Here is an 18,105-nt window from a genome sequence, read left to right on the forward strand (position 1 = left end):
CTCCCTCTCTCAGGGGTCTTTCTCGCCCTCTCTCTCTCCCCTCTCTCTACCCCCCCCCTCTCTCTCTCTCTCTACCCCCCCCCCCCCCCCCCTCTCTCCCCCCCCCCTCTCTCCCCCTCTCCCTCTCTCCCCCTTTCCCCCCTCTCCCTCTCTCAGGGGTCTTTCTCGCCCTCTCTCTCTCCCTCTCTCTCTACCCCCCCTCCCTCTCTCAGGGGTCTTTCTCGCCCTCTCTCTCTCCCTCTCTCTCTACCCCCCCTCCCTCTCTCAGGGGTCTTTCTCGCCCTCTCTCTCTCCCTCTCTCTCTACCCCCCCCTCCCTCTCTCAGGGGTCTTTCTCGCCCTCTCTCTCTCCCTCTCTCTCTACCCCCCCCTCCCTCTCTCAGGGGTCTTTCTCGCCCTCTCTCTCTCCCTCTCTCTCTACCCCCCCTCTCCCTCTCTCAGGGGTCTTTCTCGCCCTCCTTCCCTTGAGTGCTACTGCAGGGGGCACTGATAAACCACTGCTGATATTCACACACTCTAACGCCGGTTCTCTGTGGACAGACAAACATGTGAGTGTTTAGAATAAATGTAGAATAAAATGATGATCCGTCATTTAATATCGGCGTGTTTCTTCCTTCACATCTGCAGCAGAAGCTAACAGAGGCATGTCACATCACCTCTTTCCTCTCTGTCTATGCCGATATTTTAAACCCTCGCGGAGATTAAAAACAACCTGCCACATAAGGACAAGAAACAAATGTACAAAAAGCAGTGTAAGGTCTGATGTGTGGCAGCTTCTGATCTGACGACGTGAATGAATGAAGCTGCGGAGCTGACGTTGGTTCTCATCTGATTTGGTCTCCGAGTCTAAACGCTGCTGAAGAGCTGAGCGACATCAGCCTGGCGGCCAAAACTGAGAGACAGAATACAGAATTCTGCTTTTAATGAAGTAAAAGTGGACTGAACACTAATCTAAATAAAGAGAAACACCAATGTTCAGCTCTCAACAGGAGCGTCACCTGCATCAGCACCATGGACAGCGCCACCGCCTGCCATGATGTTTTAGTTCTCCTGTCCTCAGGATCTTCATGTGAATGGCATCAGGGGATCCACAACGTTAATCAGTTAAAGGATTAAACAGGTAATAATTGCATGATGTGGGTCATTAAACCAGAGTTGAATTTAAAACAGAGCGGTCACAAATTTAGCTGCACGTTAAAGTAACGCCCGGGGTCATTTGTGATGGTTGGCGATCAATGTCCGGCTCAAGCGCAGGAGAAAGGAACTCCGTCACCTCCGATCTTTAAAAACACACAGTTAGAAATTGTCTGGATAGAAATATAAATCTAAACATCTGTCACACTCATCTGAGGTGGAATCTCTGCTTTAAAATCAAATGTTTAATTTGTGTCCTCATGATCCACAATAACATGTGTGTGTGTGTGTGTGTGTGTGTGTGTGTGTGTGTGTGTGTGTGTGTGTGTGTGTGTTGTCCCTGGTATCTCAGCTCAAGGCTAAACGGTGAATAGCAAACGCGAGGCTTCATCATGAAATGTTGCGGGCAGCCAATGGCGGCGCGTCTCTGCTGGCCTCGTCTGGAAGAGCGCCACACACTCAGAGGCCCCTTCAGAGATCCTGGTAAATGCGCCAGATAATCTGCTGCACCACGAGGACCTGCTACAATTGGAAATCTCATTTGTGGATTTATCCATTGATCAGCCGACGCTGAGGCCTGAAGTGAAATGGCCATTTTCGATATCACCGCCGTGAAAATCCAAAAGTATGATAATAACAGTCATTCCAACCGCAAATGTTAAAAATCATCTATTATTTTATTGGCAATAAAATCATTGGATGTTTGTATTTGCACTTGTTTCATATTGTACAATTTGGAGCAAAACACAACACTTTTGTTAAAAAATGCTTTTAAATGAAAATCAGCCAGAAAATGAAAACCAGGTATCAGATTTGACACGTTTGTGCATTTCACACTTTTTTATCAGCTAACACAAGCAGAGCTGTCTGTTTAGGCCTCGTTAAATATTCCTGTCGTCCACCTCCAGGTGCTGAGCCGGTGTTTGAAACCCGCGTTCATACTGTACGAGGGTGACGGCCTTGGACTGTGAGGCCACTGGGTCCATCTGATAATTGACTGTCAAATAAAGAGCTGTTCCTCTCCTGAGTCCTCTCTGACACCCACATCAATCTGTCTTCACTTAGAGCAGCCCCCCCCCTCCCCCCGACCATTCATCCAGCCACCATTTCAACCGCCGCCCCCACATTTCCTCTCCACCCTCAGCCTCGCTCCCTCCTTCCCTCCATCCCATCAACACCACTTCTCTTGACGTGCTAACAACTGTTTGACAGTAATGGCTCTAAAAGCAAAGCAGGGTGCCAGTCGATGTGAGTGCGCCCGTGTGCGTGCGCGCACACATGCGTGTCTGCGTGTGTGTGAGTGTGTGTCACTGAGAGGCCTTGAGGTTTGAAGAGGTTTACACACACCACCATCAACCAAAGCGGATGGTTTATGCACACAAACATGCAGAAAGCTGGACTCAAAACATACACGTGCATGTTGGAATCAATATTTGCTGCAGCTCTTATAAAAGTCCAAGCTAAATGATTCAAAAACTGAGTCTAAAAACCTGTTTAGGTTCGTTAATGCTTAAAGTTTAAGACGCTATATTTAAGAAATGTATTTCAAGTCATCATAATGTGTCACCAAAGGAACTGTGTTCATTTCAGATACATAAAATGGACGACAACAGTTTTCCAGTCAGGTTATTCTCATTTCAGAAGCAAGGTAGCATCCCAACAGTACCGTTGATGTTTGGGCCTGCTGCACCACCCTCCACCTGAGTCGGTAACGGTAGTGTTTAAAATGTGATCAAATTACCAGTTTGGGCCAGAAACGTACACACAGCTGCTTTAAAAGTCTTTATTAGCTTTATGAAATGTAAATCCAGATAGAATCTATGTCTGCATTATGTTGTGTTTGCATTAGTATGCTAATGTGTGTGTGTGTGTGTGTGTGTGTGTGTGTGTGTGTGTGATTTTCCTTCCACTGTGCAGCAGCTTATTGTGATGCTGTCAGATTGAGGGTTGATGAATGGCAGAAAATTACACAAAGCTTCAGCTTCTGGCTCATTGTCTAAACAATTAGTTATAGATACACACTTTCTCTCTCTCTCTCTCTCTCTCTCTCTCTCTCTCTCTCTCTCTCTCTCTCTCTCTCTCTCTCCACCCCCCATCCCCCACCCCTCTCTCTCACCTACACTCTTAAATGCACCATCCACTCCAGCTTCGAACACAGAGGGGGTAAATCTAAATCATCGTGGTCTACAACCTCCATGGTACTGTATAAAACTCAATATGTGATATTTAAAATCTATTTAAAGACACGTTTCTTATTTGAGGACAGTTTGAGACGCCCTCGCTGCAGACACAACCCTAGATTTGTGATCATCACCTGAAGCTGAGCGCTTCCCTCGGGAGCTTTACCTGCTCAAATGTCTCCTCTATGTCCACTAATGCTGCACTTAACACTCATCACCCCTCGCTATAACCCTCATTACCTTATCGGAACAAGACAAAAGCAATATTAGCAGCCCCCGACCTGCTCTGGGGCCAAATTGGGGTGTCACATCAAGATAGCAGGTATTACTTTGCCAGTTTCTCCATCCTCATCCTCAGATACAACTCCGTAAGCCCCTCATTACCTTATCATTGTAAGACAATACTGGTCTGATTCCCAACCTTCACCTGAGTTTTTACTGAGATATTCACTGGTCATCCAGCACACCTGGCACCTGAGAGTCAAATACAAGGCAGAAAACTTCAGTTTAACCCCTCTGTATCCTCATTAGCTTATCTAAGGCAGTGCAGAGGTAGCTTTAGTTAGCTTAAGGTATCACTGAGTGACTTTGCTAGCTTTTAGATTAGCCATGCAGCTAACACAGCTTGCCCAGGCCAAGGTTAGGGCTGTCTTAATGTAGCAGCTTTGGGGCAGAAAGCTGCCTAATTTCAGCTTCTATCGCCACTCGCAGGGCTTCAGGGGGCTTTCTGAGAGGCACAGCGAGGAGCAGCTAAGACAAAGTACCGCAGGGTTAATCCCAGCAATGGGGGAGTCAGGAGGAATTAGTGAATATTCAAATAAAAGGATGAACACACCTGTTTAAAGTCCCAAAGCTGCTGAAGATACAGGACAGTAGTTTTTGATGGTATAGCTCTCAAAACTGCAAACACATAGAACTGAACACCGATATGATCATCCGAATAAACGCAGAAGCTACTATTGAAGGAAAAAGGGAAAAAAATGGATTTTGGTCCCTTTTTTGTCTTTGTACTACAACAACTGTGTTTTATATTGTTGTTTCTCAACACTATCTTTTACCTTCATTTCCACCTATAAATATGGAAACATCAGGGCACGAATCTGTTGTGGAGGGAGTGATAAGAGATCATACTCAAACATCTCTTTGTCCCCAAAGACGCTTCCTTCATTTCTCTTCCGTAGATTCCTCCTCTGTTCGTAGCGTCACTCCCTGTCCAAAGAAATATCTGGATCCCATTTTAACAAAAAGCTTTAACATACACTGAAACTATGTTTATTCACATTTGTACTTTACCCCAGATGATCATTCTATTTATTTATTATACTATTTGATCCATTGGTTGGTAAATAGATGGATTTTAATGCATTATAAAAAACATTGTTATTTAAGTAACTAGTTAGCTCTTTATTTTTGTGCTCCTATTTTTGCTTCAGGAGGGGTTTGGTAAACCATTAAACCGTATTGGGCTTTTATAACTAATGTGACCTTTATTTTTGAGTTAATTTTAAAATTTCCCAGAACTGCGTTTTTGAATGCAGCACCCAGAGAAGGAGGCGGTCCGTCAGGTTTCCGGTCTACAGATCAACCAATCAGAAACAAGAGAGGGGCCGTCTGGCCAATCACAAGCTGAGTAGGGCGGGTCTTTGAGTCAAGCCGGCTCGGTCAACAAGCAAACATTTTGTTGTATCAGAAAATGTGGAATGAAAAAGATAAAATAAAAGAAAGAAAACACACAATTTGTTTTTTTAAGCTGACAGCCAGGCCAATTCAGGGGTGAAATAACCTTAAGAGCAGCGTTGTTTGTTTGAAAGCCACAGACGGTACGGTAGCTAATTACCACCTACCGCTGAAATGGAGGCGTGGAAGCGTTTTACAGGTAAGAGCCGAGCAGGAAAAAGTGATTATTCGATCATTTTATTTGGGTGCTACAATGATTAAGTGATCTGAAGTCATTTCTCGGTTCCCGGGGTTGTTGTCTGGACACTTTTCAACTTTGAATGGACGACTTTTCTCCTCAGTTGCATTGAGAGGAGACGGTAAGTCCAAATAGGTTAAATTGGAATAAAAACTTAATAATCTGTTGACTACATTCATTAGAACTAAAACTGACATCTATCTGATTATTGATGACTAGTTTTGTATGTTGCGGGTCTCCTGCTTTGTGTAATTTAGGGTGTTCTGAATAACTGTTCTTAATAAGTCGATTATTCTCTAAGTGAAGTTCACAATAGTTCCAGTTTAATGTATTTAGAGGCCAAAATCACAAACGTTTGCCTTGGAGGACTCTCCAAGCTGCACATTTGTGCCACCCTCTGTCCTTCCACGTGCAGTAGACGCCACATGTACAGAGAACATCAACATTAACCTCCTGCTGTTGTGTTTTGTGAGGATTATTCAAGCATTTATTCATTTTTGTATTGGTGGATGGAAAACTAATGAGTCATTAAGATTTATGTTGCAGCTTTTGCATCTGTAAATCTTTGACTTTTCCCCCACCTGCTTTGGGCTTTTATCTGAATTTAAGGATCCAGTTTCTGGTTGAACTGCTGCAGATTGGAGATCCGGATCATGTTGTGCCTGCAAGCCCATAATGCACCATCCATTCATCTATACATACTCATTCACTCCTGAAGAATAAGTGGATTCTGTCTGTTCTACAGAAGCACAGAGATCCATCCATTGCTTTCACAGCCACGTGTAATGACAGTGGAATCATGGGAGTTCATAGGTTAAATACAGATTCTGGGTCAGCTGAGAGATGGGAGATGACGGGCTTAATGACTGACTGCTGCTGCTAATGACGGCCTATGCTTGGCTAACCGTAGTGCGCCTCGCTGACAGGTGTGTGCGCCTAAAAAGACACACACTTGCACGCGCGCACAGATCACAAGCCTCTCCTGCTCAATGAGCTGCAATTTGTGATGAGACCCGACAATCAATCCTGAGCGACGGTGGCCCCTCTCGCCAGTAACGCTCCATGGATGGTTATTAGAAGGTCCTCGGGGGGGTTGTGGGGTTGCAGCACTTTGCTAAACTAGCAAAGATTAATGGCCTGTGAGATTTAATAGAGAAGATGCACTCGGAATGAAATTCCAAATAATGTGTTGCCCTTGAGACAAAATGAAACGGCTGAAAATGTTCCCGTTGATGCTGCGAGTGCTTGTGGGTGTTGTATTTTAACGCATTTGTTTGTGTTTGTGTTGTGTTTGAATGCCGTCTGGGCTGCAGCCGTAGCTGTTTCAGTTCAGTTCACTGATCTGTGATCTGGAGAGAAATGATCAATAGTTGTATAATGTGTCAACGTCTTCCGGCAAACTAGCTCGAACAAACTTCAGGTGGGGTAACGCAAGGGTCCCATAGGTGCTGGAGGGTGGGTTGGGCTGGCTGGAAGCCTCCACACGTCTGCAGCTGTCTGTCACCGCGTGTGGCAGCGGTCCGACAGCTCATTAGCCTTTCCGCTCCGGTTGGATCTCCGCCAGCCGTTTTGTTCCAGTGCTAATTCTGACATTTCAGTCTGCCCACAGAGAAATCAGCTCATTCCAGCGGAGTTCACTTTTCCCCTGTTGCTCAGCGAAAGGGAGCTGAAGTGTGAAAAGTGTGAAAACTTTATTGACACGGCGCCTGAACACAGCTGCGGGTTAAATAAGTAACCCTTGGCAAACATTGTGGGTGGGAATATTGGCGGATTTGGTGCTTTTCCATCACCTTCTGACGTCACTGAGGATGATCAACGTGGTGTTTTCTCCACCTGAGCTCAGTGACCAGTAGCAGAACCAGCTAGCTATCATGCTTGGACTTAGATTTCACGTGCCTCTGTGCCGCTGCCCATTTATCATATAATATCTCTATAAAATCTTTATATTGTCGTGATTTTTCGTCTTTCCTGGATCAAACACAAATCAAATATGTTGAAGATTCACGCCATCGCCACGACGATCCAAACTGATCCTGATCTGGACGCTGCTCCCCGAACAGCCAAAGTCGGCCAGTAACTACCTTCTCTACACTCCCACCTGTGTCCGAAGGAGTTTCAGAACTCAAAACAAGTTTCTAAATAACCTGAATAAATCATTGTCACTCGTTGAATTAAGTCTGATTTAAAGAAGTGTGCGTAAAAGGGTTTATTTTATTATTTAGTTATAACTTTTGCCATAAAACTGGGATTTAGCATCAGCAATGTTTTATGAGGATGTGGCCAAAAAAATAGTTTCAAGGAAATTTCAGATTCAAATCAATAAAAACTCATTTTTAGAAGCGTTAAACCGCATAATCTGCTTGAAATGAAACGTTTGACAAGGACAGAAGGATAGAAAACAACGATTATCATAACTCACCAACCAGCAAGAGCTGAAACATCAGGAACTTTTCGGTCCTTCAAACCAAAAACTCATGTAAATATTTCCATTTGATGACAGGTGTGATTGATTCAGGCCGCAGCTGTGCCAGGTGATGATGATGATGATGATGATGATGACGACGACTGCATGTCAGGTGACCACAGTTTAAAAAGCAGATCATTACAATTACAGGAATCGAGCTCGTACCTCCGCTGCTGTCCTGACCTGCATTACTCCTGGATGCCGCTCTGCTCAGGTGTCGCCCAGGTAATAATCCAGAGGACGCCAGCAGGTAAAGGCTCCAGCGCCCAGGTGCTCCACACGCGGAGGAAGAAAATCCTGATCTGTAATTCATCCCCAGTGGTTCCTGCAGGGACGGCTCTCCTCCTCTGCATCTTCGCCCCCCCCCACCCCCACCGGTGGTGGTACCTGCCGGGGGCCGACGGGGCCCTCCTGCCTCCGCGGGGACGTCAGGTAAGGCGGCGGTGGAGTCGTTCCATCGTCTCTCCTCAGCCTCCACCACCGCGCCTGAGCCTCAGAGTGCCTCTGCCAAGACTAGCCGTCCTGTTTTGCCGCTCTTTGCCAAACACACATACACGCACATGCACAGAGGAGCGTGTTGTTTCTTTCTCTTTTTTTTTCCCCTTCGTAGTTTTTTCAGCAGCAGCTCTAACCCTGAGCCGGGGCCCGGCCTGCCTTTGAGATGCTCTCTAGCCCACAAACACAAGACGGCTTTCATTATCTTGCCCGTCGCAGCACAAGGCCTAGCTTCTAAAAGCTACTGATTTCTTTCTTCCTTTAGCCCCCTGTACAAAGGGAGGGCATTTTGTAAATTACTTGCTCGTTTCAGACCAACAAAAGGTACTTTCATTGAAACCTCCCTCCCCCCCATTGCTCCCTCTGTATCCTCCCGCCATTTGATTTTGCTCAAATTTGATTACAAGGCTTGAAAAAGGAGGAGAAGAAAAGAGAAGAGGAAATAAGAAAGCCCCACAGATGGCGCGTTCATTCAGCGCCGTGAATGGCTTCAGACGGGCTGCCTTTATACGCGCGGCAATCCAGAGACGCTTCAGCCGCGCCGCTAAAAAAAGAACTTGACAAAATTATTGGTTTGGCTGCTGTTTCACACAAGTGACACGAGGAACTCGGCAAAAGAAAAGCCTGCCTTCCCTTTTTCCCTCCTTTTTCACCCCCCCCCCCCCCGCGACTCTCTGGGTCTCGCAGCTGAATCAAAACAAACTTAAGGTGTCTCTCCGGCATGTGTGCGCGCGTGCACGTGGGCTTATTCATCAATAGAGGCCATGCCAGGATAACTGAATCGCTGATTCAGTTGGGGAATAATGAGACATGACTAGAGTGTGATACACCTCTGCATGGACACTGTTTATATCCGAGGAGGCTCTGGGTCACCTGCGTATGTCGGGTCACACCTGTCAGTGTTTGTCTTCTATTCCACGTCAGGATCAAGCTAATATTCCCTGTGCTGCCCTAACCTCAACCAACAGGTCACAAATTCCAGTTTGGCTTCACATGGCCCCATTCAGTACAGAGCAGACACACACACAGACACACACACACACACACACACAGCGGGCTGAAATAACACCGCTCTGACTGAACACCAGCCAACACAGAGTGTTCTGGTCTCTCAAAGGCTGTAATCCCATTTCCACAATAGACCACTCACTCAGCACTTGTTTTTCTCGGAGGATAATTGTATGTCTACACACGTGCACGCGCGCGCACGCACGCCTTCAGGGCAGTGCTTGCTTCCTCACTGATACTCACACCCACTTGACTTGTTACACCATTATCAGATGGTCACAGCGTCACGCGTAACGTGAAGTGGTGTGTGAGACCTGGCAGGGTCACTCGGGGTCGGAGGCACCGAGGATCAGAGGTGACTTCATTCTTGGATCCACTTACCCAATCAGAGTCAGTTAGTTTGGTGCCATCCCATTACTGAGATAAACACAGAGCCATCACAGAGCCCAAGCTGTCCAACTACCCAGAAGCCCTCAGCAGGCAGAAACTGGCTCTATTTTCTCTGCCGTGTGTTTTCTTCTATTGCCTTGTGAATTTTTACTAGCAGAGTGAGGACATTTTTGACTTCAGAGGACACGTTGCATCATTTAGGCTGAGAGCCATCAGACTAATGGTTTGCAGCTACTAGTGTGCTAATCCCAGCAGGTATCTCCATCCCATAATACATGTTTGTTTAACTTGAACTGTGAATTGAGCCTGTTCAATCACAGGCTTCCACGAGGACCTACACCTTCACGCAGAGGGAGGAAATGGAGTTAAACGCTGTAAAGTGCTGACAGGGCTGCAGGACAGCTCACCCAGCTTCCTTATCTCCCAGAGATATGAGCAGTCCTGGCCACCAGCACCACCTGACCCACTTACATCCTCCCGTCAACCTGCCAGACAGGTGCATCACATCCAGAAACTACGTTCCCATTGATGATTATTCTTTTTTTTTAAAGATTATTCCTTTATTTCTGGCGAACAGACTCCCTCCGTGGTCAGGAGAAGGTGTATGATCAGCAGTTCGTTCTCCATCCTCAAACCTGAATGAATTATTGTCTGAAGATAAAACTGGAAAGCAGCAATGATTTTTTTTTAAAATAGAAAATAAACCAGCGATAGAAATGACCTTAATAATATTTCTCTCTCTGGTATTTGCAGCAAGAATATTCCATCGGAGGCTTGATAAAAGGATTATGTGGGAAGCTTTATGCTGCTGGAGTCAAATCTGGATATGGTGGGAGAGCTGTTTGATTGAAAATTCTTGTTTCCCTTCTGCCAGGCTAGCAGTAAAAGTCTAAAATCAGCATTATTCCAGATTTAAACATCTGTCTGTAAAAGGGCGGCTGTCTGTCTGACACGCAGCCCACCTGTCTGCCTGCACGCTTCTCTTGTTCCACGTCTGGAAATGTTTTTTGGTTTTTTTAAAACACACATTCTAATGAAAAATCAGTTACATTGAACATAACTGTTACATTTTGCTTGCCCGGGCCTTTATAGAGGTAGTCGGAACCATAAAAAATCCACTTTACTGCTGGAAAATAACTTGTTTTCCTTTTAAATGGTTCATTCTATTTATGTTATTTAATGTATGATCACATGTTCACTAAATTGTTGCAATAATGAGTAACAGTTCTGGTTTTATCAGGCTTGATCAGCAGGCAGAGCTGCCTCAGTTTAGGCACCATAACCAGCTGGTGACCTGGTGACCTTCACTCATTGCTGCTGTCTCCTTCAATCAGCTCTGATAAAACCTTCAGGAGCAGGAGGAGGCTGTTGGAGCGGAGGTGAACTCACATTTACATGCGTGTGTGTCTGCTGACGCATTGTCACATATGATGGAAAGCTGTCACAGCGAGGCTGTTTTGATGCTGCTGCCTCCTGAAAGCCTGAAGGATTAGCATTAGCGTGAGGGTTTAGATGAGAATTAAGATGGAGTGAAGGTGCAGAATGAGGTTAAAACGAGTTGTCGGTTGTGGGATCCCAGGATCGGGTTGAAAGTCTCCATTTATGATGGACAGGGGCTTGAGTCGTTACAGTTTGGGGTTAAATGAGCAGAAAACATGGTGGCTGAGTTGAGTTCCTGTCAGATTTGGATTCATTCAGACAGAATATCAGAATGAAATGTTTCCTTTTAAGCCTGAGTCTGTAGCATCTCAGGTAGCAACCCCACCAGCAGCACCGTCACCTGGCTACAGATCAGCCAGCGTCACTGTTTTAGGCTTGAACCGGAATCTCAAGTGGTGGAATTTTCGGCACTCACTCACTAAAAATCTTCTGAGGACACTTAAACGTCACAAAGAGCTGGTGTAGCTAAATAATGTGTGTGTCACAGCTGCAGTTGGAGCTCCTTTAAACCTGGGCAGGAAGGGTCTGGCTGGAAGCTACACCAGCTGACCCTGGACCAGGGCGGAGCGCAGCCTGGCCAGGTGACCAGTAATTACTGGACCTTAACTGTTGGTAACTGCTTGTGTTTTTAGACGTTTAGTATTTGGATGTTCGGCACTTGTTTCCCACTAAAATCAGGAAAAAGTCATTTCCAGGAAGCTGAACTGAGAAACCACACAAACTCATTTTAATGTTGGCATTAACAGAGGTTTTCTTGATCATTCTTGTAGACGTTGCTCTTGTTCCCACCTAATCCATGACTAAATATATCTAGATTACTTCTGCTTTTTTCCTGATGTTCCCTTTTTTCCGCGTCTGTTTCTGTTGGACTTTATTTGAACCGTTAATCAATTATCTTTGATTATCAACCCTGCTGTCAACTTTCCTGATGTCACCCCTGTAGTAGTTTCTTGTTTCTACACTTTAAAATAATTGATGTTAGCATCATTGACCTCCTCACCTCCTGGACCAAACCAGGAATTGCTAAATTGACCCCTATTAAATTGTGACTGAATCGAAAATGATATTAATAAAACCCTTAAATTGATTCTATGCCTTTATTTGGAAACAGTGAAAGCTGCCTGCAGAATAGAGCAGCTGTGTACAACATCTGGTAAAGTTGGCAACTGTGGAGTGTTTAAAAAACGATCCGGTCAGAAGTAAGACGACACAAAAGCAGGACAACAGGAGCGTCACACCTGTCTCCTAAAGTTATCGGTGACAATACATCAATTCATTCCCTGCAGAGGTCACAGCAGCTACATCAGGCTAACGCAGCAGATCAGAGTAGAAGCAGCCTCGTCACACCGTCGCCCACAAACATCTCCTCCACGAGGAGTCGGGAAAACTCTGGACCAAAGTTTTATCTTCAGAAAACCGCTCCCACAAGCAGCCTCCGCTCGCATCCGAATGCAGCTCACACGCAGCTCTGCGTGAACCCCCATCTCCTCATCTCCTCCCGGCAGCCTCCGTCCCTGAAGAACCGCATTGTTATCCCTAATCACTCCCCGGAATCATAAACAGTCCCAACTTTTCTGAAGACCCGCCCGTCTCCCTGTTTATGCGGATCCCAGAAGGCATTGCCTTCAGACGCCTTCACGCGGGCGGCAAACACGTCAGGAAAACAAACAAGTGCGGAAAACAAAACAGAGTCTCCTGAAATACCTTTCGGATGCCCAGAGGAAGGCGCTGGACAGGCAGATGAGCCGATAGGTTTCCTCTGTCCTCCTCAGGCTGCCTCCTCTCTCGGCGTGCTGTGGAGAGTGACTGCTCGCAGCCCGCTTGGCATATCTAATTAGAGCCAGGCTGTTGCCACTATCGGGCAGAGGATCTACCTCTCCAATCTCTCCTGACTCAATCTTCCCCATCTCTGATTTTCTTTTATATTTATGCTGGAATATTTAATTGTAGACAAAAGGTTACTCTGGGCTCTATTCATTGCACACAGGCAGAATAATCTCCTTTAAAAGGCTTGACATTTCAGGCTTTTCAAAAGGGGCTGAAAAAATTATATCCCCGCTTTTGTTAATCAATGAAGTAGAACTCCCCTGAACAAAAGAATTAAATTGCTTGGTTGGGTTAATAAAACACACAGAAATAGCTGCTTCCTGTGGGCTTTTGTGCCTGCCACTGGCTCTCCCCATATGCAACCAGCACTGTCATTCCATATGATTTGGGGGGCAAAAACTCTCATTTCTCCACACAGTTGGCTTTTTAAATCCCTTTGAATGAGCTGTGAGGCTCGCTGATTGGGAACTCTTGCATGAGCCTGGCTGCATGGCCAGTGGAGAACAGGCTCTTTCTATTCACATATGACTTCTGCTGAGAGGAGACAGCAGGTCCACAACAATTTACAATTTTTATACTGCGCGCGCATCGGAAAAACATTGTAATTATGCAAATTATCCGGGCAATAATTAGTCCCTTCTCTGTGCCTTTGTGTTAGCTGCTGTGGTGTTTCGGTCCAACGGGAGAGACGCAGCGCGGGTTTAAATTGTTCCTGAAAGACAGGCTGCAGATGGTGGCGGCGTCTTTGGGGCCGTAACGAGCGGCTGGTCTCAGGCGGTCCTGGAGGGGAAGATACAGTCTGTCGGCCCATTTGAGCCACGGGAAAAATGGAACGACTGGTGTGTTTTTCTTCTTGCTCAGTCTCATTGTGCTTCCACTACAAGCGATGGGTTGTGCAGTTTGCTGTTCGCTAACCGAAGACTCCAGTCGACTCCAATCCAAAGTGGCTGCTGTGTATGTGGAGGTGGCCAACGTTGCCCCGAAGCAGCACAGCGAACCAGGCGGCTGAAGCATCAGTGACTCTCCCCACCTGTGTAGGACTGTAACAATTACATGGGTTAGGGAGCATTTTATCACACGTTTAACATAAAACAAGGTTTTCTTGGTCCAGTGATAAAGTTTTAACTTTGAAAGAGACTTCCAGAGTTTAAGACATAAAAAGGTTATATGATACCTGAGATCCTCAGTGAAAAGGCTCGACATCTTTAAAAAGGCAGATGATGGAGGGGTGTTCGTGTCAGCATTATTTAAAATTTGGGTGTGTTCAAGGTCTCAGGGAAAGACAGAAATGCTGTGAGGGTTAGTTTGTTTCTTCCCATTCTGATATCAATAATCAATGAAAATACAAAGTGTCCCAAAGAGATGCTACTTGAATTGATAGCATCTATTTTCTGGGTCTACGGGTCAAGCACTTCATCTGTTTGATGGTGGCGGGAACACCTGACCACGATATTACGTGCTTATTTGCTCTTCCTTGAGATGTATAGAGGTATAGAAAGAGTTGAAGTTTCAGTGATGATCAAAAATAGTTTCTGATCAATCAAATTAAATTTCATACTCTTGAATTCAGTTTTGCTCTTATTGGACGTCCCAGTTAATAGTTTCAAATTTGACTCTTCAGATTGTTTTTTGCAATTGAATGATTCAAATTAAACAACACAGATACAAATTGTGTGATTCAAATTCATTCTTTTAGTCCAATTATTCAAGTTTTGCAATTCAAATATGAACGATTCAAATATAGTTTCCGGTATATTTCAGCCTGCGGCTTTAAAGTAGAGCGCAGACGAGTGCTTCAAGGCCAGCAGGTGTTTTTCCCCTGAGACCTTGAACGCACCGCAGGTATAAATACCACTAGTAATTAAGAACCCATCTCCTTCGTTACTGCTGCGGCTTCCAATGAATTTCACAAACGCTAAATAATCATGTATATAATGTTTGATTTTGTTTTGTTGTTAATGCTTTGAAATTCCAGGATTCTGTGAAGTATACTAGTTTAGTTTACCGGTTTAGGTTGGTTAACTGACTTGGCTGAAACATTGCTGTAATGTTGTCTAGAAACTAAAACCATGAACCGTCTAATTGTTACAAATGCAGAATCGTGTCAGGTTTAAAAACAGGAAATGAGTGGATTTAACTGTCCTGTGTTACATTAGCATCTCTATTGCTGAGGCTTTTAATTGCAGATTGACTTGCCAATAAACCTCATTATCCTCTCGTCCAGTGCACATGATCATTTCTCCAACATCGTGGTCAACATGATGCACGTGTCTATTATTTTATTCAGAAAAAGGTTAGAAGAACTTGAACTGAACACTGAATTCACTGATTTTGCATTCTGAAGGCTCTTTTAATGAAATTGGATTGATTCTTAGGTGATTCCCAGGTTACACTGACGTGCTCAGACATGTGTTGCTAACACACAAGCACATTGTACAAGGACATAAATGTCCCGCGTATGTCCAGGTGAAGTTCAGATCTGATGTTATTTTTTGTCTTCCTCTTTCTTCAGGAGCCTTGTAACAACTCTGGTAAAACATGTTGTCACTTCCTGCTTTAACTGGGTTTTCATGCATTTATTTACCATTGTTGGACAGTCGCCACCTGTTAGTAAAGGAGCGATGACGGACGCACCTGGTAACACCCCAGCCACACTGTCTATCGCTGCATATTTGAATGTTGGATATGTTAATATGTTAATGTTGGATAGATTGTCCTTCAGATCAGAATGACTTGTGCATACAGTATAACATTTGGAAAACCTGATCACTCCACTTGTGACCACGTTGGATTTTTTGTGGTCTATAATGTCGTTAAATGTGTGGATTAATTGGAAATACTGTAAAGTTGAAACACAGAGCATTTGTGGATTTTTGTACGTCTAAGACCTGGAGGAGAAACGTTAAAACAAGTATTTCACTTCCCTGCTAAAATGAAATATCCTTATGTAGAAAAAGTTATTTGGGATGGAGTTACTTGTGACATTTTCTGCCATTCTGAGCAACAATGCGGCCACAAGGTGGCGCTCTTGAGGAAAACCAGAAGCGTGACCGTGAACCAGTTGCACGGTCGACCTGTGCAACTCTGTTCCAGGGATGCGTTCGCCGCCAGGGGGCAGCACCCCGGGGATGCTCCGATACTCAAGCGTTACTGCTGTCGAGTTTAACACGTTTCTGGCACTGTTGCCAAAAACCTATAACAAAATATCAGTAACAATTGACTGGCTGAGTAAAGTTGGTAATAACCATGTTTTAAGAGCTAATGCTAGCAAAGTGCATGCTGTGGTCATTGTCGATATTTGTGCTTCAGTTATTGGTTATTGGTCTACATCCATGTTCCTTTTGTCATCCCACAATGGGGAAATTTGCATATTTGCATGAGATATCGTCTATCCAGACCTTAGAAAGAGACTTTGGGCTCCTCACCCTGTGAGGCGACATAGTTCACATAATCACGCTATACAAACGGTACTTTTACTAGGTGACCACTAAAAACATAACTCGTTAAAAGTCAGACTCTGATGGTGCGTGTTGCATTCAAATGTGAATACGTACGGGCACAGTTTATAATATATCAACTGCGCACGACACTGTATTGAGCCCAGTAAACTGGTCATTTAAAAACACATTTAAGGCAAATACGAAACGATACTTTACTGAGATGTGTTACTGTTAGTTGCATTTTCACACACTTATCAGCTCCAGTGTCTCGGAGCCCAGGGCCGACTGACGTTTACGGCATTTTACGACACTTCGATGTCATTTCTGGCAGTGCCGCAAACGCAGCAGAGAAGAAAACATGAGAGGTCAGAAGTTGAGGTTGTGAGCTTCTTTGCTTCTCCATAAAACGGGACACAGCACGCAGACATGGTTTGTAGATTTCATTGAATATTTCAGGAAGGCACAATATAAAACAGTTAATTATCCAGTAGTTCAGCGGCGAGTCATTTAAAATGGCTAAGCTAGCATTAGCTCTACTTACGTCATACTGCTGTCCTTTAAATCAGCAGTTGCTAACCCTTTTAACCCGATTGTAATTGTTTAGTATCGTGCTATTCCTTGTCGTCAGGGTGTGTGTGTGTATCGATAATATTGGCCGGCTCCAGTAAAGGCTGCGACTTTGTGTGTCCTCATGTTGCTCCTCCATGTGTCTGTCAGGCCAGCTCAATGGTGGTGGTGGGACTGGGGCTGGCAGCAGCTGGGTTTGCTGGTAAATCTCTCCTCTTTGATTTGGAGTTAATCGACATGAACGCATCCATATACATGTGTGCCTTTTTGAACCCAACAGGACGCTTTGCCATGCAGGCCATGAAGCAGATGGAGCCTCAGGTGAAACAAGCCATTCAGAGCTTCCCTAAGACGGTACGAACAAGTATTGTGGTATCACTGATCAGTAAAGTGATGCGTTGCGTTGCAGGGAACTGATACCTGAATGTGCTCTGCAGGCTTTTGGGAGTGGCTACTATAGAGGAGGATTTGATCCAAAGATTAATAAGAGGGAAGCTGCCCTTATTTTAGGCGTCAGGTATGTCAGCATCATTTCCCAGACCAGAGGTCTTGGTTCTGGTTATCTTACTGGACTGGCAGTCCAGCCACTAACTGTCCTGTGTTTCAGTCCCACAGCCAACAAGAATAAGATCAGAGAAGCCCACAGAAAACTGATGGTCCTGAACCATCCAGACAGAGGTACAGGTTCAGTAACCTCACACATAAATATACCGACTAGTTCAGCGTCTTAACGGGACATCTGATATTGAGAGTAGAGTCCGAAAGGGTGAAATATTCTGTACCTGCTGTGAAATGAATACACCCCAAACTGTTATTCCAGTCCAGAGGTGCATTTGTTCGACATGGATTTTATTAAAACCAAAAACCACGAATAAGAAGTATTCTGAGTTTAACCATTTTGACCACCTTAGTCCAGAAAATGACCTATACTATGGTGCCCAGTAACTGTTGATTCTGCAAGTGTGTAACTGATCTTGTGTTGTGTGTGTGTGTGTGTGTCACAGGAGGATCTCCGTACATCGCTGCTAAGATAAACGAGGCTAAAGATTTGATGGACAGTCAATCAAAGAAATAGAAAATGGAGAAGCTGGTAATAAATATTAAATGTGACTCTGTGCTGATGATTTCCACCGTCGTGCATTGACTGTTTTCAGTTTTTTTTAATGAGATTTGAGTCGCTCCAATAAAGACTTCAGGTGGAATTTCATTTGGGGAAAATGTTAATTGGAAAGATTTTAGTCTGGGG

At 44.8% G+C, this 18,105-nt stretch overlaps 1 protein-coding gene and 1 long non-coding RNA gene across 5 annotated transcripts in view; one reads left to right on the plus strand and one right to left on the minus strand.

Annotated features, from left to right (window-relative positions):
- Positions 1 to 12,744, minus strand: part of LOC105418819 (uncharacterized) — an 87,906-nt gene extending 75,162 nt beyond the window's left edge. For 2 of the 4 annotated variants that reach the window (XR_003886279.1, XR_003886277.1), the window contains exon 1: positions 12,730 to 12,744. This is a non-coding gene — a long non-coding RNA (uncharacterized lncRNA). Of the gene's footprint in view, positions 1 to 7,857; positions 7,992 to 12,729 lie in introns of those variants that run through there. The other 2 variants (XR_003886276.1, XR_003886278.1) reach the window with 2 other exon arrangements.
- A 3,822-nt stretch (positions 12,745 to 16,566) lies between these two features.
- On the plus strand, positions 16,567 to 18,066 carry dnajc19 (DnaJ (Hsp40) homolog, subfamily C, member 19). Its single transcript, XM_011619577.2, has 6 exons — positions 16,567 to 16,721; positions 17,010 to 17,061; positions 17,140 to 17,213; positions 17,297 to 17,376; positions 17,467 to 17,537; positions 17,864 to 18,066. Exons 1-6 carry the CDS (start codon positions 16,719 to 16,721, stop codon positions 17,932 to 17,934), a joined length of 351 nt encoding a protein of 116 aa, XP_011617879.1. The 5' UTR covers positions 16,567 to 16,718; the 3' UTR covers positions 17,935 to 18,066.
- Positions 18,067 to 18,105: the final 39 nt, after the last annotated feature.

The sequence above is a fragment of the Takifugu rubripes genome, chromosome 20 (genome assembly GCF_901000725.2).
Source record: "Takifugu rubripes chromosome 20, fTakRub1.2, whole genome shotgun sequence".
NCBI lineage: Eukaryota > Metazoa > Chordata > Actinopteri > Tetraodontiformes > Tetraodontidae > Takifugu > Takifugu rubripes.